The sequence below is a fragment of the Callorhinus ursinus genome, unplaced genomic scaffold, assembly GCF_003265705.2.
Source record: "Callorhinus ursinus isolate GAN/ISIS: 27379988/994484 unplaced genomic scaffold, GSC_fseal_2.0 scaffold16, whole genome shotgun sequence".
NCBI lineage: Eukaryota > Metazoa > Chordata > Mammalia > Carnivora > Otariidae > Callorhinus > Callorhinus ursinus.
In genome coordinates, this window is record NW_027397078.1 from 36,840,551 (window position 1) to 36,865,936 (window position 25,386).

General features: G+C 45.5%; 1 protein-coding gene across 9 annotated transcripts in view; it reads left to right on the forward strand.

Annotated features, from left to right (window-relative positions):
* MID1 (midline 1) overlaps window positions 1-6,380 on the forward strand; it is a 591,209-nt gene extending 584,829 nt beyond the window's left edge. For all 9 annotated transcript variants that reach the window (XM_025857736.2, XM_073902107.1, XM_073902106.1 and 6 more), the window contains one exon: window positions 2,320-6,380. In XM_025857736.2, the coding sequence (XP_025713521.1) occupies window positions 2,320-2,668 (349 nt within the window). In that variant the 3' untranslated portion in view covers window positions 2,669-6,380. The remainder of the gene's footprint in view (window positions 1-2,319) is intronic.
* Window positions 6,381-25,386: the final 19,006 nt, after the last annotated feature.

Consider the following 25,386-nt stretch of genomic DNA (forward strand, 5'->3'; position numbering starts at 1 on the left):
ACATAATGGTATTTTCCTTTGCTTAATGGACTATGCACGGAGTTATTTTCTTACTCTCTAATGCTGCTAATGTGCACTTGGTGTTTTATGAAATGGTGTTAACTAAACGTGGGTTCGCGCAAAGATGACTGGGCCAGAAGTCAAGGGGGCCGGGGCGAGATTCTGGATTCTGCTCCTAATTGTAACCTTCTCTGTGTTTTCCCATTTGCTAAATGAAGTCAGTCCTTCCTGCCACAGCTACTTCATAGCGGGTTCAGTTAAGGTTCAAATGGGAAATAAACGCCAGAGTCCTTTGATACAAAATCAAAATGGTGCGTAGCAACAAGAAGGAAACAATGTAGACCTGGCTATTTTGTGATGCAAATGCACGTTCCACAGTATCTGGAAAATGGAAATAGTGTGTCTGTGGGGCATAGAGAACATCGTGGGGGCCAGTTCTCAAAACAAAAACCTTTCCAAAGTGTCTCTCTGGCTGCCGGCTGGAAAAGAGTGTTTCCCCACCTCTTAGAACTTCTGGATCTTGTACAGAGCCGTCACAGTGTCAGGACCTGACCCAGACTCCCGCTGGGAAAGGAATGTGGGAAATGCAACCCCAGGATTCTCCCTGTGATGCAGAGCAGGACTGGCCAGAAGGAGGAGACAGGCCAAGTTGATGGCAGACAGGCTGGTACACTAGGCTTGGCTGAGGATCAATAATCCCATCCTCTTTTTTAATTCAGTGATAGCGTGTTGTAGTCCTTTTTTTTTTTTTTTTTAACATACCACTCTTAAAGTGATTGTATTTTAAATCCAGCATGGGATTATTTTTAAAAAAAGAATGTCGTTTAAAAAAAAAAAAAAAAGAATGCCGTTTTCTCAAAGACCAATGGAGTTTTTTTCTCCCTGCACTGGGTAAGGTACCATATATGTCAATATCCACTTAGACTGGTTTCTGCTATAACATAGTAAAGGTTGAGCTCCGAATCATTGACTCTTTATTAAGAATGATGGGTTTTGCTTATCTTAATCACTGAAATACTGCAAATGTTACGGAGGCATACCTTAGCAGGGTAAAAAGAGATTAAGGAGTTTCAAACACCGTAGAAAGAATTCTCTCTTTTTTTTTTTAAGATTTTATTTATTTATTTGACAGAGAGAGACACAGCGAGAGAGGGAACACAAGCAGGGGGAGCGGGAGAGGGAGAAGCAGCTTCCCGCCGAGCGGGGAGCCCGATGTGGGGCTCGATCCCAGGACCCTGGGATCATCGTAGAAAGAATTCTTAACTTTTTTGAGCAGTCGAGAGTACATTTACAATAACTGGGATATCCATCTCTCAAAGACATTCAGAATTTTTAAAAATGTAGTAGGAAATATAACCAGAAGGGCTCTTGGCAGTGATGAATCACATACTTTCTGGTGAGGGAAGGGATTAGAGAGTGTTAAGTTTCTGGCCTTTTGAGTCACCCTAGGTTCAAGATCTGATTCTGGTACTTATTAGCAATGTGGCATTGGGCAACTTCAATAAAACAGCAGTTACCCGAGATTCCTTGCCACGCCTTGTGCCCCAGATTTTACACATATTCTTTCCTTTACTCCTCAAAATCACCCTCCGAGATGGAGGCTGTCATTGTCCCCGTGCTGTAGATCAGGAACCCAGCTAGGAGAGGACAAGGAACTTACCCCGGAAATGAAAACCATTCTCCACGCTTACCTGTGGCAAGGTGTACTCGAAGTCATGGAAAGTGACAGACATGGGGTCAGTCGAAAAATTCAAAGTAGGCCAGAAGGAGAAGTCGAGGGTTGTGCTGTCCAATGTGGTAGCCCTGGGCCACATGCAGTTAATTTAAATCATTTGACTTAATTTAAATTAACTAAATTTAAGGTCTGGTTCCGCAGTCTTGGCAGCCACAGTTCAAATGCCCAGTAGCCACATGTGGCTCATGGCTACCATATTGAACGGAGGCAAAACATTTCGCTCATTGCAGAAACTTCTGTGGGACAGCGCTGGTCTAGAGAATTCATTGTGTGGGTCTTGATGAGTGTAAAAAAAAAAAAAAAACCAAACAAAAGGCAACGAGACACCCAGTTCAAATTCTCTTGTAATGTCTGAACTAAAAACAGGAATACGAGTAAATACCATGGCCCATGTCTGCCCACTGTATGTTTGGGAGGAAGGCGATAAGGAACACCGGCGTCAGGGTCTTTGCCAAGCTTTCACTGAAGAATGAGCAGGGACAACAGAAAACCACGTGTTTGTGACCCCTGAAAACCAGAGAAGGAGGTAGCGTCCGTGTGCAACCCGCCTCATGGTTTTTGTTGTCACTGTTCTGTTTGTGCAGGTATGCCATCGGCCTTGCTTACAAATCGGCCCCGAAGCATGAGTGGATTGGGAAGAACTCTGCTTCTTGGGCACTGTGCCGCTGTCACAATAACTGGGTGGTGAGACACAACAGCAAGGAAACCCCCATCGAGCCAGCCCCCCACCTCCGGCGCGTCGGCATCCTGCTGGACTATGACAATGGTTCCATCGCCTTCTACGATGCTTTGAACTCCATCCACCTCTACACCTTCGACATCACCTTCTCGCAGCCTGTGTGCCCCACCTTCACAGTGTGGAACAAGTGCTTGACCATTATAACTGGCCTTCCCATCCCAGACCATCTGGACTGCACAGAGCAGGCGCCATGAGCACCTGGCCACATGGAGCTGCTTTCTGGGGCATAAAAGGGTCGTGGCCACCATTTCAGGGACAGAGAAAGCACAGGCTTCCAGAGTGTGATTAAATGTCGCCAAAAAGTGTCCAGAAACATCGACTAGGATAGGACTCAACATAGGCGATTCTCCCCTTTTACTGTCTTTTGTATTAAGTACATGCTTTAATAATTTCTTCAAATTTGTCCTGTGATTGCAGGAAAATTTATAGATTATTTATGAAAGAAACATAACCGGAATTACAACTCTTAGACATGATCTGGTTTTGCACATTAAGAGGCCCAGAAGTTTGCCAGCTCTTTACAACAACCTTTGTGTCATCGCGCTCTGTGGGCTTGAGAAAACCAAATCTTTTGTAGTTTCGTACGCTCATTCAGCTTCTCACATCGTCGTGTCATACTGATCCCATCTTGGGTCCTGTCGCCTCGACGGTGCATAACAGAATATGCAGTTACCTTAAAAAAAAAAATAGTTTTGAACCTAGTAGGGCAGCAACTGGGCTTTCTTAGTCTGCTTTATTTTGAAGTGTTTTCAGTGTGATGTCAAAACCGTCTTGGATCAACTAGAACGGAGAGCAAGAGGGAGAGCGGAAAGAATTGACTTTAAGAATTGACGTTAAGAATGAGCTTGCCATTGAAAATAGTCACTTTGAATCCTACTGATTATTCAGAACGTCAGAGGCTGATTTGTCTTTGATCGGAAGTAGGGTTCTGTTTCGTGACCTAAATCCATTTCATTCTCTTCCTTTTAATAGTTTCTTCAGGCCTGTGACATTGCTTTGCTACATTTGATAGCTGTCCTATCTCCCTCTCCCCCAAATCATTTTTCTTTTGTTGCTGGGGCTGAGGAAGTAAACATTTTCTGTTAGAAATGGCAGCACCACTTTGGATTGACTTTGCTCTCCAGGACATCAACACGTGGCCCTGACTGTCTCTACCACGTCCAAATATGACCCACCCCAAAACACTTAATATTTATGAGTTGGTAATGACAAGGGACATTGCATAAAGTACTCTTTACTAGTATACGTGCCTCGAAAGTTATAAACAGACTTTTATTAAACACATCTCGAAAGATGTAGCGGTCCCTCTGTATTCTAGTATAGTTCACTATAGAGTTGTAAAACAAAAAACAAAAAAACAAAACAAAAAAAGAACAAAACAAACAAACAAACAACAAAAAAAAAAACCCAAAAAAATCAAACTCACTATTCCCGTGCTGGAACCCATTAATAGAACCTGCTAATAGAATGTCGGGTGGGATTCTGGGCCCGCTGATCTGGTAAGATGGAATGGTCCATGAAGTAAGGCTCTCTCAAGCAATCCTTGGACTTGGGCCGGGAATCCAGCATGGGTTCTATCTTGACAAAGGGCGTGACATCTATAAGTCATTTCGTTTGCTAAAATATTTATCTGAGCTACTGGGTTGGCCATTTTGACTGAACGGACTGATGGATTTAGGCATTGTTTTTAGCAATCTGTTTTTAACCAAATCGACCCATTGTCTCCCTGAGATCCGTCCGTAGCCCCGCTGTTTCAGCATCGGGCTATCTGAGCGCCAGCCTGGACTCCACGGGCTGCATCATGCCTGCTTCCGTCCTCTCCACTGGCAGATGCTCTCCTTTTTCTGAACAGATAGAGTTTATATATTTACTATATTATTTATACCCAGATGAATATTTTGATAGCGACTTAGGACAATTTCACATCTAAAAGATGGACACCTCAATGGAAAAAAATTAATCATTCTCTGGAAACTTAATGTTTGTTTTTTTTACAGTATAAAAACAATGTGTATTTGCCTTCCCTGAACAAACTGAAAGGGTTGTAATTTTTACATACTGTTTTTGGTAGCTGGATAACGGATATTTTAATGCACTTTGTACACTAACAGGTTTTGAATAAAAGGGTCTAAAACTCAGCTTCTGAGTTTTTAAAATCATGGTCGCCAGGTACCAGTAAACGCTACAGTTTGCCTTATGACATTAATGTAAAGCATTTACGAGGACAATATTTCCATGAATATAATGTTTTTCAATATAAAGAAGTTACTACTCAAATTTTCACTGCAAGCCATTTAGTTGATGTTTTGGCTATTTTTATAAGGACGAGGGATTATGTTATAATTTGGTTGTGGAAGTCTCACTCTTTGCTAACTTAAAAACCTTGTGGATAGTAGCAGTTACTATTTCCATGTTGTCCTATTTACAGGAAAATATGTATATGGTGAAAGGCCACAGTGTTTACTTTCATTACTGTAATGATGTAGAAAAGATTTCCGTGTGGGGTTTTTTTTTTTCCGAAAGTCTAAAAAATACATGCTATAAACATTTGCTGCAGTACAATTCTTTAAGTGGACTGGGGTCACAGTATTTTGTTCTCGAGGTCCCTACTTCACAGGAAGCATTGCGACACAGGGGAGAAAGAGATAGCAGGGCCGGTTACGTTAAAACAGCCAAATTGACGCGGCCAAGGCTGCCAGGTCTGACGTCGTGGGCGTGTGAAGAGGTGCTGTCGCCATCTTGAAACTCTTAGTAATTTTTGAGTAGGGGGCCCTGCATCTTCCTTTTGCGCTGGGCCTCAAGAATTCTATAGCCAGTCCTCATAACAGAACTCAGAAACATGGTACCTCTCTTCCTGGTGGATACAAATGAAAAAACCTGGATCCAATGTCAAAAGCGGCTGGCCATATAATTCAAGTAGGAATCCAAACGGATTAAGAGGAGCATGGGCGTGGGTGAAGATGTTCTTCCCAGCTTGAAAGAAAAAAAAAAAAAAAGACTTCAAAAACTGCAAATGTTGATGATGATTTCTGCTGGAGAAGAGGAAAGGGCCTGATGACGAATGCGCAGTTTATCACGGTACTGAGGTAATTGACCCTGAACTTCCCAAGGAACTGAAGCAGCGCTGTCCAGTGAACGGGGGATTCCAAGTTTCGGCTCCAGGCCCATATGCGGTGCCTGAAGAGACATACGCGTGTATGCTCGCACACCTGTGCTTTGGGTGTTGGGCAGTTGGTGATCTGGTCTACCCTTACAAAATGTGAAAAAGGAGACAAAGACCACGGTGATGGGGGCAGGAGGATGGTTTTGAAATTGTGCTTCTCAACAGAGGGGCGATTTGGCAGTGTCTGGAGTCATTTTGGGTTGTCCCAACTTGGGAGAGGGTGTTATTGGCGCCTCGTGGGTGGAGGCCAGGGGTGTTGCTCAACATCCTCCAGTGTGCAGCGCAGCCCCCCACCCCCCCGCACACACCCAAGAATGATCTGAGCAAAATATCAGTGGTGCCGTGGGGGAGAAACTTGCTCTTTGGGGTTCTTTAAAGCAAAACTCTCACAAATATGTTTTCCTGTTCCTGTAATTGATTCAATGCCTGATACAGCAAAAAGAAGGGGGGACGCTCCACGGCTGTGGCTACCTTCACTTTAAAAAAAAATATTTACAAAGCCTGGAAGCTTATCTGAAAAGCAGCCCAAGCCTGTGTAAATGGGAAAGTGGGGATCCGTGTCACGAAGATGTGGATGTGATTGGCTTAAGCTGGGAAATGCCAAGCTGACTGTCTGTAGGCCGCTTCTTGCACCCGGACAAATGCAACCCCTGGTACTTGTGTCACGCGGCCATGCCCTCTCGGCCCGGACTGTTCTCGCCATTGCTGTTGCTTTCTGGTTCAAAATAAAATCATTTTTGGGATTCCAAGGCCCTCTGTCTCGCCTGTCTCTTTTGCCTTTTCATCATTGTGTGTTTTCGCACTCACTGTTTCCACACATATTTATGTAACGTCTGCCGGGTTTTTTAACTACTTTGCAACTTAGAACGTTTCCTTTTATTCCTGAAACTCCAACCCACCGTCCCGCTTCTCTCCGTTCCAAAGTACAGTTACTAAGCCCCAAAAGAGCCCCTAGGAAATTTAAAAAACACAATAAAGAAAACCTCTACAGGAGTGGCGATCCTGAACAAGAATGGCTTGATTTCGAGTCGTCTAGAGCGGGTGGAGGAGGTGAGGACAAGGGCCATTGGAGCAGAGGAGGGAGGCTCTTCGCAGTGTGGGCTGCAACACGCCCAGCCGTCGGCCCCTAAGTCTATCCCCGACCCCATCCCGTGGCTCCCAGGACTTGACTTTCTCTCTTTAGAGGTACGAGCCCTTTCGATGGAAGTCAGTGCGCCACAGAGCGGTCATGGGTCTGCAGCGTCCGCACCACCTGCGAGCTGCTTAGAAATGCCTGTTTTCCAGCCCTACCCCGCGGGCCTCCTCATCAGCATCTCTGGGCGTGGGGCCAGCAGTAAGTTCTAACAGGCCCTCCCGGGGACTCTTGTTGCTGGTAAAGGTCTGTGGAGCGAAGCTCGGGAGGGGCTTTATCCAGTCCCCTAGCCCATATGAAAATGCACTTACAACCTGAAGTGTGTTTTCAAGGTAATGTGCTTTAAGAGGCAGCATGATGTAATGCAGTGATTCTTAACCTGGCAGAGCATTAAAATCGCCTTGTTTCCAAGTGCTGACTCCTGGATCCCCTTCTGAAAGACGGGGGATGAGAAGGTCTAGAGTGTGGCCCAGCACCCTATACTGTCGTTTGAAGTGATTCTCAAGCGTAGCCGGGATTGGCTGCCGGAGACACAGGACGCGGCACCTTTTCTATAAAAGTCAGAGAGTGAATTATTTGGGGGTTTTGCAGGACATACTGTCTCCGTGGCAACTACTCGGGTCCGTGGCTATGGAGTGAAAGCGGCCATGAGGATATGTAAATGAATGGGTGAGGCTGGGTTCCAATAAAACTTTATCTACAAAAACAGGCATGGAGCTGCTTTTGGCCCTTGGCCTCATTTGCCAACTCATGCTCTAACAAATAAAGTACTGGGCTCACCCTGGGGCATTTGCTATCTCCTCTCCCTGAGGACTCGGCGGCCCCTCATGGCCCTGAGCCTCTTAGCTCTCCAGTCCTTTCCACCTTTGAATTACCGCAATTCTGAACGCACAGAACTCGTGGAGAATTAGGCACCGAGTGCTTAAGACAGGGCCACTCAAAGGTTATTAGAAGATTCTTTCATTCAACAGAGTAGGGCGTGTCAGTGCTAATGATTAGCATTCCCTCTTTCGTGATTTTGACTTGAATCAGCTCTTCTCACAAGTGACAGGTGTGGAAAATAGATTCCCTTTAATAAGAGTCTGAAGTACATTTAATTTGAACTTTTGAAACTTGAACAGACACCACTGTAATTAATCACCTTTCAAAGTCAGCTTGAAGGGCATGACAGACACTCCGGAGAGTAGCCCACATCCTCCTCTTTTTTAAATTATTATTTTTAAAAAAATACACAAGTAATATATGTTGAAGAAGATAGTTGCTTGTGATGATAATAGCATAAAAAGGGAGACACGTGCAACTTGCAAAGTCCTTCTCCCTTAAGTATCATTCTCGCTGTGGGGTGCACATTCAAGAACAAAATAAAAATGAGGTTGAGGCCTTATGGAAAACTTTTCTGGTAGCTGGCCTATCTTAACATGGGCGATTTATGGAGAGGAATTCAGGTCTCCCTTTGGATCTCTTTCAGCCATGTTCTCCTGGGAGAATTATAAAAGCATGATTAAATAGGAAGTATAGCAATTAACAAGCAAATGTGTCATGGCCGAAAACCAATTACTAATTAAGGAGAGACACAGAAAAAAAATGATTTAATGGAACATTGGTGCTTTTGCATGGTCTATTTATTCTCAAAGCTTAATTTTTGATTATGGTCATTAAAAGCTGTTCAATGTCAGTCAAGTATTTCAGTTAATAAAGCTTATAACTTCCCCAGTCTTATTTTCCCTCCAGCTTCTGCCCTCTCTCACCTCCTGTTTTCTGTCAAGCTTCTCAAAGGGCGGTTCAGATGCTCCGTTTCTAAGAAATCAGAGAGGGCGATAAACCGTGAGAGACTCTGGACTCCGGGAAGCAAGCTGAGAGTTACAGAGAGGAGGGGTGTGGGGGAGATGGGGTAGCCAGGTGATGGGTATTAAGGAGGGCACGTGTGGTGATAAGCGTTAATGAATCGCTGAACACTACATCAAAAAACTAATGATGTACTATATGTTGGCTAACTGAACATAACAAAAAAATACATTTAAAGATTCAAAAAGAAAAAAAGAAGCTCCGTTTCTGCTTCCTCACCTCCCAGTATACCTCCCCACCCTCCACCTGGCATTCAGTGTCTTCGTTCTACCGAACCTCGGTCACTGACGTCAGAAACGGTGTCAGCATCAATACAAATGTCCATACACGTTTGATCGGCCTCATCTTGACATACGGCAGCTTTTGAGATGTTGACCACTTCTTTTTTAATCCCTCCCTATGCGACGCCATCCACGCCACCTCCTCCTGTCTAATCACCTCCTCCCCCAATCTAAATCTCTGCAGTTCAATGTTTGCCATGCAGCATGTGCTCAGTAAATATAGAGTAGAATTCTAATTTCTCATGAGTGTGTTCTACTTGCAACTTTCTCTTAAACCTACAACATCCACTATTCTCTTTTTTTAAATATTTTATTTAAATTCAATTTAGTCAACATACAGTGTATTATTAGTTTCAGGGGTAGAATTTAGTGATTCATCAGATGCGTATAACACCCAGTGCTCATTACATCACATGCCCATCCCCCAGTTACCCCATCCCCCCCACCTCCCCTCCAGCAGCCCTCAGTTTGTTTCCTAGAGTTAAGACTCTCATGGTTTGCTTCCCTGTTTTTGTCTTATGTTATTTTTCCTTCCCTTCCCCTGTGTTCATCTGTTTTGTTGCTTAAATGTCACATATGAGTGAAATCATATGGTATGTGTCTTTCTCTGATTGACTCATTTCACTTAGCGTAATACTCTCTAGTTCCATCCACATCGTTGCAGATGACAAGATTTCATTCTTTTTGATGGCTGAGTAATATTCCATTGTGTGTATACACATCTTCTTTATCCATTCATCTGCTGATGGGCATCTGGGCTCTTTCCATATTTTGGCTATTGTGGACAATTGCTGCTATAACATTGGGGTGCATGTGCCCCTTCGAGTCACTATTGTTGTATCCTTTGGATAAATACCTAGTAGTGCAATTGCTGGGTCATAGGGTAGTTCTGTTTTTCACTTTTTGAGGAACCTCCATACTGTTTTCCAGGGTGGCTGCACCAGCTTGCATTCCCACCCACAGTGTAGGAGGGTTCCCCTTTCTCCACATCCTCACCAACATCTGTTGTTTCCTGACTTGTTAATTTTAGCCAGCCTGACCTGTGTGAGGTGGTTATCTCATTGTGGTTTTGATTTATATTTCCCTGATGCCAAGTGCTGTTGAGCATAAGGGCTAGTATCCAGAGTCTATAAAGAGCTTATCAAACTCCACACCCCAAAAAACTAAAAATCCAGTCAAGAAATGGGCAGAAGACATGAACAGACATTTTTTGCAAGGAAGACATACAAATGGCCAACAGACGCACTCGTCTCTTTTTAAAAGACTTGCCTTAAAAAAAAGAGTTCTTTGTATTTGCAGAAACCACAAACATTACAGAATAAAAAATAACATCAAAATAAAAGCTGGAAGATCTACCTTCTAGCAAATTGCATCCTCTCTTTGTAGTGACCGCAGGTCACCGGCAAAAATAAAACCCTAGATTTGGGCAAGTAAATCACCCATCCGTGTCTTCTGTCGCCTCCTGCCCATCTCCCGTCCCCGTGTTGTAAGTCTGGGGTTGTACTCACGTATTTCTCACTTGCCAGCTCAGCTCATCCCACCCTCTGAGACAATCTGGGTGCAAATAGAATGGGCTCCAAGGTATCACCGTCAACCTCGGTCGTGGAGCAGGTCCCCTTTGACGTTGGTGCCCCACCGCCTCAGTACTTCCCCCCAACTTCCCGGAAAGCACACTCCCTATTCTTCACAGTCTCGCAGAGACTCATTACTTCCCAGTAGCTGGGCTCTCTGTTCTTGTACTTCCTCTGACTCCACAGCGCATACGCTGGACTTCCCAGGCAGGGGCCAGCCCTCCGCATGGAGTTTCACCCAATGCCTGTGTCACCTGCTTGTTCACCTTGGTCTCAGGTCACCAACTGGGTGCTTCTGCCCGCTTCTTTGTATGCGCTGACTTCTCTGGTTCGTTACTTCAGGTTCTGCTCCCATGTTCCCAGGTCTGCTGCCTTGCAGCCTCTTGAAAATGAACTGGTCACACCCACATTTCCCAAAGATGGACACTCAAGAACGACTCCAGGCTCATCTTTCCCACACTCTATTCACTCTAGAAGAAACGCACTTTCCATAATAAAGACAGAGATGGGCTAAAAGTAACAGCATGGCAAATGAGGTAACATGGAACACTAATGAAAAGGCTGGAGTAGCTATATTAACAGCAGACAAAGTAGACTTCCAAACCAGGAACATTTCCTGGGAGTCAATTCACTTAATATGCAAAGCATTCTTACTGTCTTTCTCTCCTATTCCCATTTTCTTCCCACCCCCCACCCCCCCACCCCGCCCCCGCAACCAAAGAATGAGAGCAAGAGCAAAGACAAGGCCTGGAGCTGGGAAATTTGGAGCAGGCCCATCCAAGATGGAGTTGGCTATGCAGCCTTGTGGTTGGGCCTACTGCTTTTTGGAGTCCGTTGTCAGCACCCAATAAATAAGTTACCATAGATGATGACAGAGACGAATAGTCTCGGTTTAGGTCCCCATGTCAAGCCTCGGGTGAGTCCATCTTGGCGAGGCCAGCTTCAGAAGCAGCCAGAGACACAGACAAGAAGAAACGTCCAGCCCGAAGCACGGAACAATGAGCCCCATCAAGGCCTCTGACCTTTGGCCCCCCCGGGAGTCGGTGTGCACAGAAAGAGGCGGGGAGGGTGTCCACAGGGCAGCATCTGGTATGGGTTGCCTCTCGTTCCCTCCCCGCATTCCAGGCCTGGCGCTCGGGACATCCTGAAATGGAGACGGTTGCTGTTGGGAGGGTGGGGGGAACGTTTGAAACCTTCATATGATTGACTGGAAGCGGCAGTGCCAGGGGCATGAACCCTGAACCCCGGAGTTCACGCGGGCCCACCAGCCTGCAGAGCCCAAGCCCTTGATGCTGCCAGACAGGCCGTTCTCATTAAGCCACACTGCGGGGCCTGGTGCCAAAACCATAAGGCTGCCTGCTCCCCAGCCCTCCCCCACCCCCGGGGCTCCATTTCTAGGCCCTGAGGTACCGGTATTTTTTAACATTTCCAAGTCAGTCCATCTTTTCTTGGCAGAACTGTCCCAGCAGCGCTAACATTTGTTGAGCAAGGGATGAGGTACACTTGTCCTCGCAGATGGCCACGTGGGAAGCATCCTGGGCACGGAGGGCAGCCCAGGGAGGCCCCACATGCCTCCCTCTCCCGGCGGGGAGTCAGGCCCAAGAGATGCTTCTGGACCATCACAGGAACACCACCTCGGGCTTCGGTCGGAATGACTTCGGAGGGTTACTGCACACACCAGGCCAGACGACCAGCAAAGGCAGCTCATTCTTCCTGGGGCTTTTTGCCCTTGAAACCAGGGGACAGCTCTGACCGGACGAGAATCCATACAGCTCGTGACAGCATCCGAGACACAAGTGTGAACAGTTGTCCGTCATGCCGTCAGCCCCGGCCGTCAAAAACGTCCCCGATGCGGAATGGCCAGGCTTCGTGTTGCAGAGCAATTCCACTGCGGGGGGACTGATGTCATGACACCTTCACAGTTCTGGAAGGAAGCAGCGTGGCTTCCTTCAAATGTGTTCGAATGCCTTGGTGAACTGGGGAAAAGTGAGGAAGTTGTTCCTTCTTGCTAATTACGGTCTGGGTGTCAAGTTCTCCTTTTCAGTTTAGGCAGGATATTACGAACTTTGTTTGCCTGTGTATTTGGGGTCTAATGAGATGGCCAAGCACAATCTCCTACCTTCGTGGAGACAAAAGACAGGAAAGCCGGTATCTGTTGAATATATTTTCCATAAACCCTTCTTCCTCCCCTCACTTGTTCTGTGGACAGAGACGTCTGATGCCCTGATTTCATCGTCGCTCAGTGTTTTCTCTAGCTGTCCTTTCTCGAAAGCAGGAGTTCTCCACCTCGGCGCTATGGACAGTCGGGGCGAGACAATTCCTTGCTGGGAGGCTGTCCTGTGCATTGTGGGATGTTCAGTCACATCCCTGGTCTTCGCTTCTCCCAGTTGTGATAACCAAATATATATCTGGACACTGCCACATGTCCCCTGGGGGTCACAGTCACTCCTGTTTGAGAACCGCTGGCTCAGATGAGCGCTTCAATCGTAACATCAACGTTACATCATTATAACATTATAATGTTATATATATTCTTTCATAATCCCATTCCTTCTGTCCACAGGATCTTCTCATGTCACCTTCCTACAATTTTCTATCCTTTCCTTTCTGCTCCCGGGCCACTGCGTCACTCGCGGGGTGACTGTCAATAATGCAGCTGTCATCCCGCTCACAGGTCAATGTCCCCGGTGTGCCCACGGTGCCATCAGTAAAGTCGGGAGAGAGCGAGGCAGGGATGTGGGAAGAAGAAACACTTCCAGCTTCTCCCTGGATCTGAAAGCTGCCAATAAGCAAATACCCAGGAGATCTGATTTGAGGTATCTGTGGAATTCAGATAGAAGGAATTTTTGTATACTTGCTGATAATATTATAGAGATTATTATTTGCAAAAAAAAAAAAAAGAAGGAATGAAGTTACAATGTGAGTTTTAAGAGATACCTGATAGGAATTTATTTAAGCTCTCACAATATTTCTCTGCACTGCAAATATGGATTATTTCTGAACAGCCCAGGAAATCCTGGCACCCTCCCCTTCCACATCAGACCTCCAGGGAAGACCCTGCCCCCGGTCGCAGCCACACCATCGCTCCGCTGTCATTACATTAAGCTTCTCTTCCCAAGGCTAACTTGAGAGAATAGCTTTTTGGTTTTTGATTTTGTTTTGTTTTTGCTACCAGCTGGAAACGTATTCTACAGAGAACATGGGGGGCTGCTTTTTGAAAGAATATGCTAACCCCAATGTGGAGCTACCATATTTTCTCTTTCCTTCCTTTCTTCCTTCCCTATGCAGTTCAGAAGAATCCACAAATTTCTACCCGCTTTCCCCTGAGGGATTTTTTTCCTTCTCTTAGGCCCTAAGCTCCCTGAAGGGTTGGGATTGTGTTTATTATCTTTTCTTATCTCTGGTGCCTAATGCAGCTGCTAGTTTGGTGCATGTCTTCAGTGGATGTTTACTACCAAAAGGAAGTAAGGAAGAGAGAGATTTAGGGGAGGGAAGGAAGGATTGAAGGAAGGAGGAAGGAAAATCGAAGGAAAGGAAACAAAAGAAGGGAGGGATGGAGGGAGGGAGGGAGGGTGTCCGTGATAGATTTATATAGGACGTATTCGAATCAAATTTGTTTCAAGATCAAAAGAATCACACAACTGATGCTTGGCTAAACCTGCTCTCATTTGCCGCCATATAGCCCAGAAGTTCGTAGTGCTTCCGGCCTCCAGCATCTCATGCAGAGCAAAAAGAAGCTATGTGTGGGTTTAGGTGATCCAAGAGATCTGATTGAATGAAAAGTGACAGCAAGAGAAAATAAGCAACTTACTGTCACTAGTCAACAGATGCCCAGCTTTTCGAGTTACACACATTCCCATTAACTTAATATTAGACAGGAGGACAAAGCTTCTGCTCTGGAGCCACGAAAGATAAACAGAATTAGAATAAAAGAACAGGCTTAAAAGTCCTCCAATCCATCCCATGCCCTTCAAGCAAAAACCAAAAAAAAAAAAAAAAAAAAGCCCTTTTAATTTTAATTTTCCTTTTCTACAGACTTTTGACAGCAACTCCGCTTCTTGAAAGGCCCTCTTGATACCACATCAATTTTTCAGCTCTCAGATTTAGTCCATTTTCTCCAGTCCGGTCCTGTATATCGATGGGAGAAAATTGTGAAAAATATCAAAGAGCACGAGGGAAAAAGCAAAGGAAAATAAATGCCCACGGTGTTTCGGGAATCATTTAATCAATGAAATATTTCATTTCTGAAAAAATTTCATTTCTACTACATGTTACTATATGAATCATTCTGCCTTTACAGAAGGCATTCTGACTCAAACCCTAATTCTTTATTCACCATTAATGAGAAGTGTTGTATATTTTTGAAGTGTGTTTAAGTCTTATTTTAGGACAGGGGCCAAAAGGCAAGGTTCTCCAACTCATTAACCTACTCCATAAACTTTAAACCACTGTTTCCTACGGGAGGAAAACATACCTGGGAATAGAGTTACTATTTTAATTCTTTCCTTCTATTTCAAGACCGGTTTATCCCCATTTCATCTGAATGAAAATTACTTGAAAACGTTTCCTCCCTTGTGCAATAAGGGACTTAACAATTTAATTCTGGTTAAGAAATCCGATTGCTTCCATCGGTCAAAGAACCAGAAGCCAAACAAAAATTAAGAACCAAAGGAAATGTGTCCTGGTGGCGTAGAGAGGCCCACGGAGGGCGCTGCCAATCAGCGGGACCCACTGACGGATTGGCCATTCTGACCTCGCTAGCTCTGAGCCCAGCTCCCTCTGGCTCCCGCTGCAGGAAGAAGGAAGGAGTGTGGCCCCCTCGCGGTGTTGGTCCGCAACCTTCTCGCAACCATTTCCTTGCCAATGAGGAAAGGGAGCCGTTGGGTTCAGTATGTATGAGTTTCATTTGTTTTTCCACTTCAGGATTATGTTCTTTGGCTGAGAAATTGGGAAGTCTGCTTCCGCAGGCCCCGGCCTGAAAGCCATCACTTCTCCCAACTTCTCTAGGCATCCAGGCCACTCAAGGAAACTTCCCGGCTTCCAGGAGGCCCACAGCCAGGGCTTTCTGCTCTGCTCAGGGAAGCCTGATCATGGAGGGGGCCTACTTTCCTGGGCCTGGGGCTGGGCCCGTGCCCACATTTTAATGACAGGCTGGAGCCAAGTGCCCTTGCTGATTGGGAAAGCTATATGCTTCCTTGGGGCTTTTTAGTCATAAAACGCCTTTGCAGGCATTGTTCCAGGGCTGTTTCCACCTTGGCCTTGGGATCCTGAGCTAAATAGTCTGCGCGCTGTTATCAATAGTCAAAATAGCCCGCCAGTGTATTATAGGGCTCTCCGGTGTGGTCTGGCCTTGTGCAGAATCAATAAAAAACATAACCTCGGTCTTGAAGACCCTGTGCCCTGAAAGCCTGGTAAGCATATGTAGATATGAAAGCCGACAATCAATCATCGACAAACATCTGAAACGTAGTAAAACCTTGTTAATCCACTGTTGCTGATCCCAAATAGCATGTAATTCAAAGCAACTGCTGTTCCTGTTCCCCGTTGTTCTGTAATGAAAATATTACATAACTCAAAACTGGCGACGGAATGTTTATTTTTCCAGGTCCCTGGCATTTCAAATTTTCAGGACGTTGCTCTAATTGTATGTGCGCAATTAAGTAACAGATACTATTTTCCTGTGTCCACCAATCGAGTTCTCTCCGAGAAGTTTCACCGTTGGAGCTACAACGGCGCTCGTGTCTGATCAGAAAGCTGAGGCTCAGATTGTCTAAAGAAATTATTAACACCAGCTAGAAATCTAAGTGTGGGTTGGCGACTCCATTTTTTTTTTAAAGGAATTTGTATCTGATTTAAAAAACGATATATGTTTGTTGCAGAAAGTTCCACTTTAAAGAATAGCACAGAGAAAAACAAAAAATATGCCCATGATCCCACATGCAGAGGAAATGCTGGTTTATTGACCTCAAGGTTACGGAGATGTTGATCCCAAAGAGATGGGCAGAGGGAGGGAGACAGAGACAGAGACAGAGACACACACACACAGAGAGGGAGACTCCTTTATTATCTGCTCCTTTCATTTATCAAAAACATGGATACCTCCTTTATACTAATTTGGATCCAGAGTAAAGAATCAGTCCAGCCGCCGCTGCCAACATCGTAATGAACTCTATTTTCCATGAAGCAGGATTCATGATAAAGCAGACGCAGCTCCCATTTTAATTCCTGGACTAAAAAGAAACTCATGACAAGATGGCCTCGTGCAGGAAGTGAAGATACAGGCACCTAGTGGGAAGGGACCAGGGATGCTGCTAACTATCCTAGGTGGCACAGGGCGCCCCTACAATAGAGTATGGTCCAGCCCTAGAGGTCACCAGGGTTGAGGTTGAAGAACTTGGGATTAAACTCATCCCATCCTCATCCACAGAGAGTCACAACCTAAGGGGCCACATGGCTGCAGAGAGAACAAGAGGCCAAACTGCCTGCCCTTCTGATGATTCGGTGGGTGGAAGAATATTCTGACAGCCTAGCATAATGCTTAAAAGCCCTGCTGTGAATACAAAATGAGTGTAAAAAAGTTTAGTGCCTGGCGCATTGTTAGTGGCTCCAGAAATGGTCGCTACTGTCATCATGGCCTAACCCCAGTAACTTTTGACACGTGGCTTCTAAACTAAGAGGTAGACTTGAGGTGTCCTCTAGCCACGAATAAGCCAACAAAGGGCTCTCAGGAAAAAAATGGAGTCATTTCTTTAAGAGTTCATTTTCAATCTAAACAAGACTAATACCTCATGTGGCTAGAAGCCTTTTGGGGTTACCATTGTTTTGTAATCATGGTATAATCAAAAGGCCTAAGAAATTCTTCAGGCTATAGATTGCTTAGCATTCCCCAAGGCTAAGCACCTTCTAATGACAAATGCTCAATGAATTTGCGTTAAATGTTGTAACGATATTCCACTGAACAGGTTTCCAGCCAAGTAAATCTTTGGCTTTAGAATTCTAGACAGCTATCATCTGGCCGTCCTTCCCAGCATTAACTAATCACCAGTGAAAAATACAAATGTCATTCACAAATCATATCAAAGACGGGAACAGCTGGAATCAAATTCAAGAGACTGCATCATTTTATCTTCTTGACATTAATCATTCTACATGGATAGCACAGGCAATCTGGAGCAAAGAATTATTTATGTTGCAATATAAACGTTAACCATTTAGGCTTGGGAGGCTCTTCTTATTCCCTCCCTCCAACCCAGAACACCCCTAGAGACTCAAATCCAGGGGTTACACGAAAATGTTTTATGAAACGTTATTTATAAAGTAGCCATGAGAGCTGGGAAGAAAAAAAAAAACCCTGATATGTACAAGGCTGAGCTGTCTGACCATCTAGATTAGGGGTCAGCACACTACTGCTTGTTGCCTGTTTTTCTCTGGCCCGTGAGCTCAGAATGGGGTTTTGTGTGTGTGTGTGTGTGTGTGTGTGTGTGTGTGTGTTTTGGTTTTGTTTTATTTTTATAGGGTTGTAAAAAATCAAAAGAATAAAAATAGGTGGCGAGTGAAATTTATACGAAATTCACATTTCAGTGCCCGTAAAGAAAGTGTCATTGGAACCCAGGTGTCCCCATTGGCTCGCACGCTGTCTCCGACTGCTCGAATACCACAACGACAGAGTTGAGTAGTTTCAACAGAGACCGTACAGCTCACAAGCCACAAAATATTTATTAGATGGCCTCTTACAGAAAAATCTTTACCCACCCTGATCCGGGAATCTAGGGACTCAACACTCTATTTTTTTTCTTTTTTTCTATGCAGTAATTACAAACTTGACCAAATATCTGTCGGGTTTTACCTGCCTCACCACTGCTTCCCAATAGGCTAGCACTCCAGAATCCTGGTGCGCAGTTACCTCTCCCCTGTTGTGAGTGGTCTTGGTGGAAAAGTAATTCCAACTCCTCTAGCCGACACGTCCGCTACTTCTGCATTTGTGTCCCTCGATCTGCACTTGGCATTTCAGAGGGAGCCTGCCTACAACAGATTCTTCATGTATTCACTTGACAAACATCTGGGGGAACATCTCCCATTTTCCAGGCACTGTGCTAGGCTCTGCACAAGGCAGGCAAAGTCTTAGCGCCTGTGGCATGTACCTATTTAGCGTGGAAGATAAACAAGCAAACATAAATGTGCACGTGACTTCAGGGAGTGATAGGGTTACAGAGACAATCAAAGTGGATGTTTGACAAGGAGTGGAAGAGGTTGGTTAATGGAAAATAGTAGTCGGGAATGGCATCCCTGAGGAGGCCGTGTGAAATTCGCATTTCCCATTGACACGGACCTGGAATTGTCACGAGGCTGGTTTTTAGCTCAAAGGAGATACGAAGGCTAGAGATAGAAAATTGGAAGTCGTAAGTCCGTGAGGAGAAATTTAAATCCCTGACCCTCTAAGGAGAGAGGGGAGAGGAGTGAGGGAAATGTGATGTCCAAGTAACCAAAGGAAGAAATGGTTTAAGGATGAGGAAGTGACTAATGAGGGAAATGTCGGAGGCAGACCTAGAAGCCATATGCCGGGCCTGGCTCCATGCAGATTTCTGGGCTTTACGGTCTCTATTGCTGGTGGCCCTGACAGACAGTGGACAAAAGAAATTCCCTCACTGTCCAGTCAAGCACGACATCTCCTTTCCCCCTTTTCCTGAGATGAGCCGTCAGAAGACCCGAATTAATCTCAATACTGAGTCGTAGGTGGTGGCTAACGGTCTCTTCGGACGGTTCTGGGGTAGAAGAAGCAAGAACGAGGGAGTTGGGTATGCAGGTAGGAAGCCACAGACCTCGCTGTATGGGCCTAGCCCATGAAGCCGGTCCCTTCACACTTGAACCCGAATCTGGCTACACCACTGCCAAGCATTCAGTTTCCCAGAAGCAGTGTGGCAGAAAGTATCTCGGCCAAGCAAACATTCTTCCTCCCTCTCCTTAGTACTGAGTTGTCCCGAGGAAATGGCCACTGAGCCAAAGGGTGCATTTTCTAGTGTTCTCTGCGGTCAAGCACAAGTGCGCAACAGAGCACATATTTCTCGTTCTGCTAAACGAGATCTTCTTCAGTGGAAACTTGAGATTTGACGTGGCCTTCTCAATGCTTCTCCCTTTTCCCTTTCCCTGAATTGCCTCGTAAAACAAACAAAATAGTGAGACTCCAGGCAGAACCAAGTCACAGTCAACACGTGTCATTAATTTGGGATCTATTAGTCTCTAAAGTTTTCATAATTAAGCAAATAATTTTCGGTAACTTAATAAGAAGAATGTTCAAATCCTGAGACCCTTCTACGTTGGAACCAAAGGCACCATTACTTTGCCCATGACCTCTTTTGTTTATTACTATTATTATTTTAGTTCATGGTGCTAAAAAATGTTTAACTAGGCTAACCACGGGTGGGAGTGGAGAACTGAAATGAACCTTCTTTGAGTTATTTAAAGATGCCCAGAAGCCATTCTGGAACACCGGTACTTGTGAGGACCAACTGAGGTGAGCGTAAAAGGTGGCATGCAAAACTACCATGGAAAAGCTCTTCAAGCGACAACTTGAAAGGCAGGCTGATACAGAAAACAGATAAACCCAGAGCCATCTCATTAACATTTGCGTGGGGCGCACAGAGCTCCATCTGCTACAGCCCCCTTCACTTCCTGCAAGTGGGAGCTACAGATGTTCTGCAGAGCGGATTTGAAAACCACCGGGCTACACAACTGGAAGGTACTCTCGGATTATCTCTGTGTGAGTTTAATCTCCAAGGTCAGTTCGGTCTGCTTCCTTACCCTGGTGATCCGGCAGGTCAGTGCTTGTCCAATAAGACCCAGAGGTTGCATTTGGAGAAGGGCATTTGGGAAGAGGCTGGATGTTTTGGAGCTAAAATTTTGCCCCCTTCTGAGACCCCTATAAGATGGGAGCAAGGACTTCCTTAACCTCTAAGAGAGCTCAGCTGGGAGAAGGAGGAGGCATAGAGAGAAATGCTTTATGGGGGATTCTGGACAACACCACTCAAAATCACTTCTGACCCAGCCCTGGAAGCATGGGTCTCCCGTTTTTTTGAGAGCCACTTTCAGAATCTAAAAGAGCAAATTAAATTGAAAAATTCGAGACACTGTGGGAGACTACACCGTTTGGATTTTTATAATGGTGTGTCAGCGTGGCCTCTAGCATTTCAGCTTCCCCTGCTCTTTGAATTCACTTTGTTACTCTAAATTTATATACACTTTTAAACTTCTGAAGACTTCATATAATCACTGTATTTTGTTCACGTGCCCCAAACTTAAATTAAACCACGGGGACACCAAATTCCGTGAATCTTTACACTGCGTTTCCTTATTTGTCATACATTTTTGCTGTATTAATGGTGATGACTATAAATTCTTGATGTCAAATTAAGCATCATTCAATACAAGACCTTTTCCAAAGAAAAGAACTTTCATAGCTGAGTTTAACTCAAATATTTGTCTGCTATTTTTCCAGCTAATGATATTGACGTTTTACTATATTAGTTCATTAGAGCATGAAACTTCCTGTCTTATTTTTGAAAAGCTATATTAGGACTTCATATAAAAGTAACTCTATACCACTGGGATGAAGCAAATGCAATGGAACGATCAACCACTCAATGGGAAAGCGGCCCAGTGAAAGCCACGAATCGTTATTCTAAATGGAGCACGTTTTAGCCCGCTCACCTCATAGACGCAGTCCACACTTGACACCACAATAGGTTCCTCATGACCTCTCTGAACACTGCAGGGCCGGGGGGGGGGGGCGGCGGTGAAAAGTAGATCTTCTTCGTTTTACTTGTTTTGTTTTCTTGGACAAGTTTGCCATTCCTCTCCATAGGTCTGGGTAGAGGTGTTAATTTTTCTAGAAGAATATCTACCTAACCGTAGCAGATTCTATTTTTCTAAATTTGGCCACACCTGTATCTCCTGTCCCACATGCTCTTCCTAGAATGTGTCTTAGGCTCTCCTCCCCTCAAAATGTGGGAGTCTAGTTTCCTTTCCTTCCTCTTGAATTTCATTGAGCTCGTGACAGCAGTGACCTCCAAGGCTGCTTATTTTGCCAATGTTCACGCTTGGAACCCAGCCACCATGCCGTGAGGAAGCCCAAGCAGCTGTGGAGAGAGGCCACGTATCACAGTCCGGCCCCAGCCAGGATCACCTGCCAGACATGTGAGCGAGCGAGCGGCCTGGTGATTCCAGCCCCAGCTGTTAAGTTGCCCCGGGTCTTTGTCTCTCCAGCTGAGGCTCTAGACATGGTAGAGCAGGCACAAGCCATGCCATCCACCCTATCCAAATTCCTGGCCCCCAAAGCTGTGAACATAATCAAACGGTTGTTTCACGACACTGAGTTTGGGGTGGTTTGTTATGCAGCAACAGTATTAGGAACACTGACTTTCCATTCCGTTGTCAACTTAGTGACATGGATGGTGTTGTTTCAGTCCTCAAATATCTGCTGACCACCCAAAATGTCCCGACCACTGTGTGGATACCAGAGACGTGGAAACATAGAAGAGGCGGCTTTTGCATTCCCACACTTTACAGCTGAGCAGGGAGAGACCGTTTGTAAAGCAGTTAGTTTACAAAACCAAGAATACTGGCCTTAAAAACCAAGTTTGCAAACCGACTATGAGTTTTAGGTACCATGAGGAGTTTGCAGAGCCAAGGCAAGAGTGTAAATAGAGGCCTGGCCAGAGCACAGTGCCTCTTCCCGTCCCCAGCTCCACTGCAAACCACGAAGGCTTTATGAGAGCAGAAACCTTAGCTTGCACATCCAAGGGTCATCTGAACATTAGGCAAACAGCCGCCCGCTTGGCCCAACTCTCAGGCCTGGGGGTGTGCATGGCAGCACAGTCTGCCCTGTGCTCTTGGGTATGTGAGGAACATCAGGAACAATCCATGTAGGCTTGGAAGCAGGCTTGGGCACTTGAGCAGGGAATTTCTAGGTCTTGGGTACAAGGGGTGTGGTCCAGAAGGGGGCTCCACATCCTCTTGGCCCACTGGGCCTGGGGAAAGGTGTAGACAAAGGAGGACCTTGACTGAAGCTGGCCCCCGGGTTTAGGGGAGATACACTGGGGGTACAAAGTGGAAGCGCCATTCTAACTGAGTCACTTAGGAAAGGCACCACGGACTAGATGGCAACCGTCCTGCCTCCTGAAAGATGCACTTGTCTGCAAGTGTGATTGTTGGCATCGATGCACGTTTTGGGACTGGCATTAATTACTCAGGTTAACTGGTACACAGAGAACCGGTTGGTTGACTCGGGATTTTCCTTTTCCACTGGTTTTGGTGCAACGTAGGAGCCGCAACTTCAAACACAAATGCGCATCACAAGGGGCCTGACTTCGGAATTGTAAACCTGAGCTCTCTTCTGGCCTCCCACTATCATCTGTGTGTGCAACTTTATGAAGGCCAATTAACCTCTCTGAATCTGGAAAAAGAACTTACAAGCCTTGTACCAGATGTGCAAATCTATAAGCAAACAGACTTAACATTCTTTAGAGGGAGGTATCATATAAATGGACTGAAAAACTGCCTATTGCTCATTGCTCAAAAGGAAATGAGGACCATAAAAGAGTAAAATAAAATAAAATAAAATAAAATAAAGCTTATACTTTATTAACTGCCCCTCAAGTTAAGGTGTGGTGTCAGCAGACACTTTCTTTAAAGGGACAAAGAAATACTCTTGGCTTTGCTGGTGCACGGTCCCTATCACAAATGCTCAGTGCCGCTGTTGGGGTGTGGAAGTAGCCATAGGCAAATGTGAACACATGGGCACCATGGTGCTCCAACAAAACTTTATTTACAAATGCGAGCGGAGGGCAAGATTTGGCCCAAAGGCTGTAGTTTGCCAACCCCGGCTCTGTGTTAAAAAAGTAATATCTGGGGCGCCTGGGTGGCTCAGTTGGTTAAGCGACTGCCTTCGGCTCAGGTCATGATCCTGGAGTCCCGGCATCGAGTCCCGCATCGGGCTCCTTGCTCGGCGGGGAGTCTGCTTCTCCCTCTGACCCAACCCCCTCTCATGCTCTCTCTCTCTCTCTCTCTCTCTCATTCTCTCTCTCAAATAAATAAATAAAATCTTTAAAAAAAATAATATCTGGGGTCATTCCATTCTGCCCAGCCACATGAAAATTTTCAGTCATCATATTAAAAACAGAACTGGCCAACATGACTCTAATCTTGGCTAGCATCTCCAGAATGTGCTAGAAGTAATTAGCAATATTAATGGACACCTTTGCGTTTTTTGTGTAAGGTGGTTTATTTTTAACTGAAACAAAACCTCCATCATAATGAGACACAGTGCGGGTCGTTGGGTTTCTGTGCTCATCGACTTAATCATATAGAATAACTATAAAGGAACAACATAAAAGGGGAACATTTTTCTAAGAATAAAAGGCTATTTCTGGGGCGTCTGGGTGGCTCAGTCGGTTAAGCGTCCGACTCTTGATTTCGGCTCAGGTCACCATCTCAGGGTCATAGGATCAAGCCCCGTGTCAGGCTCTGCACTCAGCACAGAGTCGGCTTCAGATTCTCTCTCCCTCTCCCTCCTGCTCTTTCTCTCGCGTGCAAATAAATAAATAAAATCTTTAATAATAAAAAAAAGAATAAAAGGCTATTTTTATTTCTGACTTTTTTTGGAACGTCATTTTTTTCCTAAATCCATTTTCATCTCCAACATAAGAACTATCGAGACTATAAGCATCTTGCATTTTTTAAATTAAAAATATTTATGTGTAAGATACATAGATAAAGGCACAGATCACAGAAAGTTCATGATCTAGCAGGAGAGACAAAATAATAAGGGAAACTACCGAGGAAGGCAAGCAAACGTGGAGCCAGAGCTTTTCAGGATGGGAAGAGCCCTTACAATCCATCCGGTCCAGCCCCCACCCACCCTACACTTGGGTTGCTTTATCCCCGAAAAGGAGAATTTTCCAGTTTTTCGCAGTTAAGCCATGTCCCAGGAACTCTACTTGGTCAGGAAAATGCAGGTCTCAGCGGGGAAACCAGGCACGCTAATGCAGCTGGGACAGCTAACGGCCCGGCCCTAGCGCCCAGGACCTGGTGGTTCAAGGACAGCAAAACCCATCCCAGATCCCGCTACTGGCACACTTAAGATTGAGGAGACGCTCTCATTCCTGGTCAGGACGGGGCCAGACACTGCCGAGCTAAGAACATATCGTGGCAGCCCCGGGATGAGGCTGGGGAGGGAAGGCGGGGCCGCCGATGGGTGGCCATGACCCGTTCTTCCTGCCAGTATTGGGCCAACAAGCTTGGTTGATTCAGAAGTCTCCTTGTGTGGCTGCTCGGTACAGATCGGCAGTCTGCATAGAGAAGGTTCCTGTTTAGTGTGGCACCTAAAATCTCCAGACCCTGAAACACATTTCCCCGAGTGCCCCTCAGACCCTACAGAGACTAGAAAGCAATCACATTTCACATTGCTGAAGGTTTAAATGGGCTCGGCCAATAGAAGGTTCTACCCTCTCTAGTCTCAGAGCACTGTTTGGACTCGCGGTGTGATTTCCAGCAGGTTATTTACTCTCTCTGTGCTTGAGCCTTCTTCCCTTACACAAATGGGGAGCAAGGGACGTTCGCCCACCTCGTAGCACTGCTGAGACAACGGACAAGCTCGTGCCCGTAATGTGCTACTGGGGGCAGCTGTTGTCCTAGCTGCCCAGACGTCACCTACGTGTATTACTTATGTTGCGTGTTTTCTGTATTTTATGATGCTTTGACATTTGGAGCCTTGCCCATCCTGGAGAGACTGCCCCTCCAGAGCTAGTTCAGTCCCGGAGACGGCAGAGCCATCAGCCACAGCCCACACCTGCCAGCCACCTCCTTGATCAAGCTCTCCCAGGTTGAGCCACCACCCATGTCACGGTCAGAATGTTTGTACCCCTCC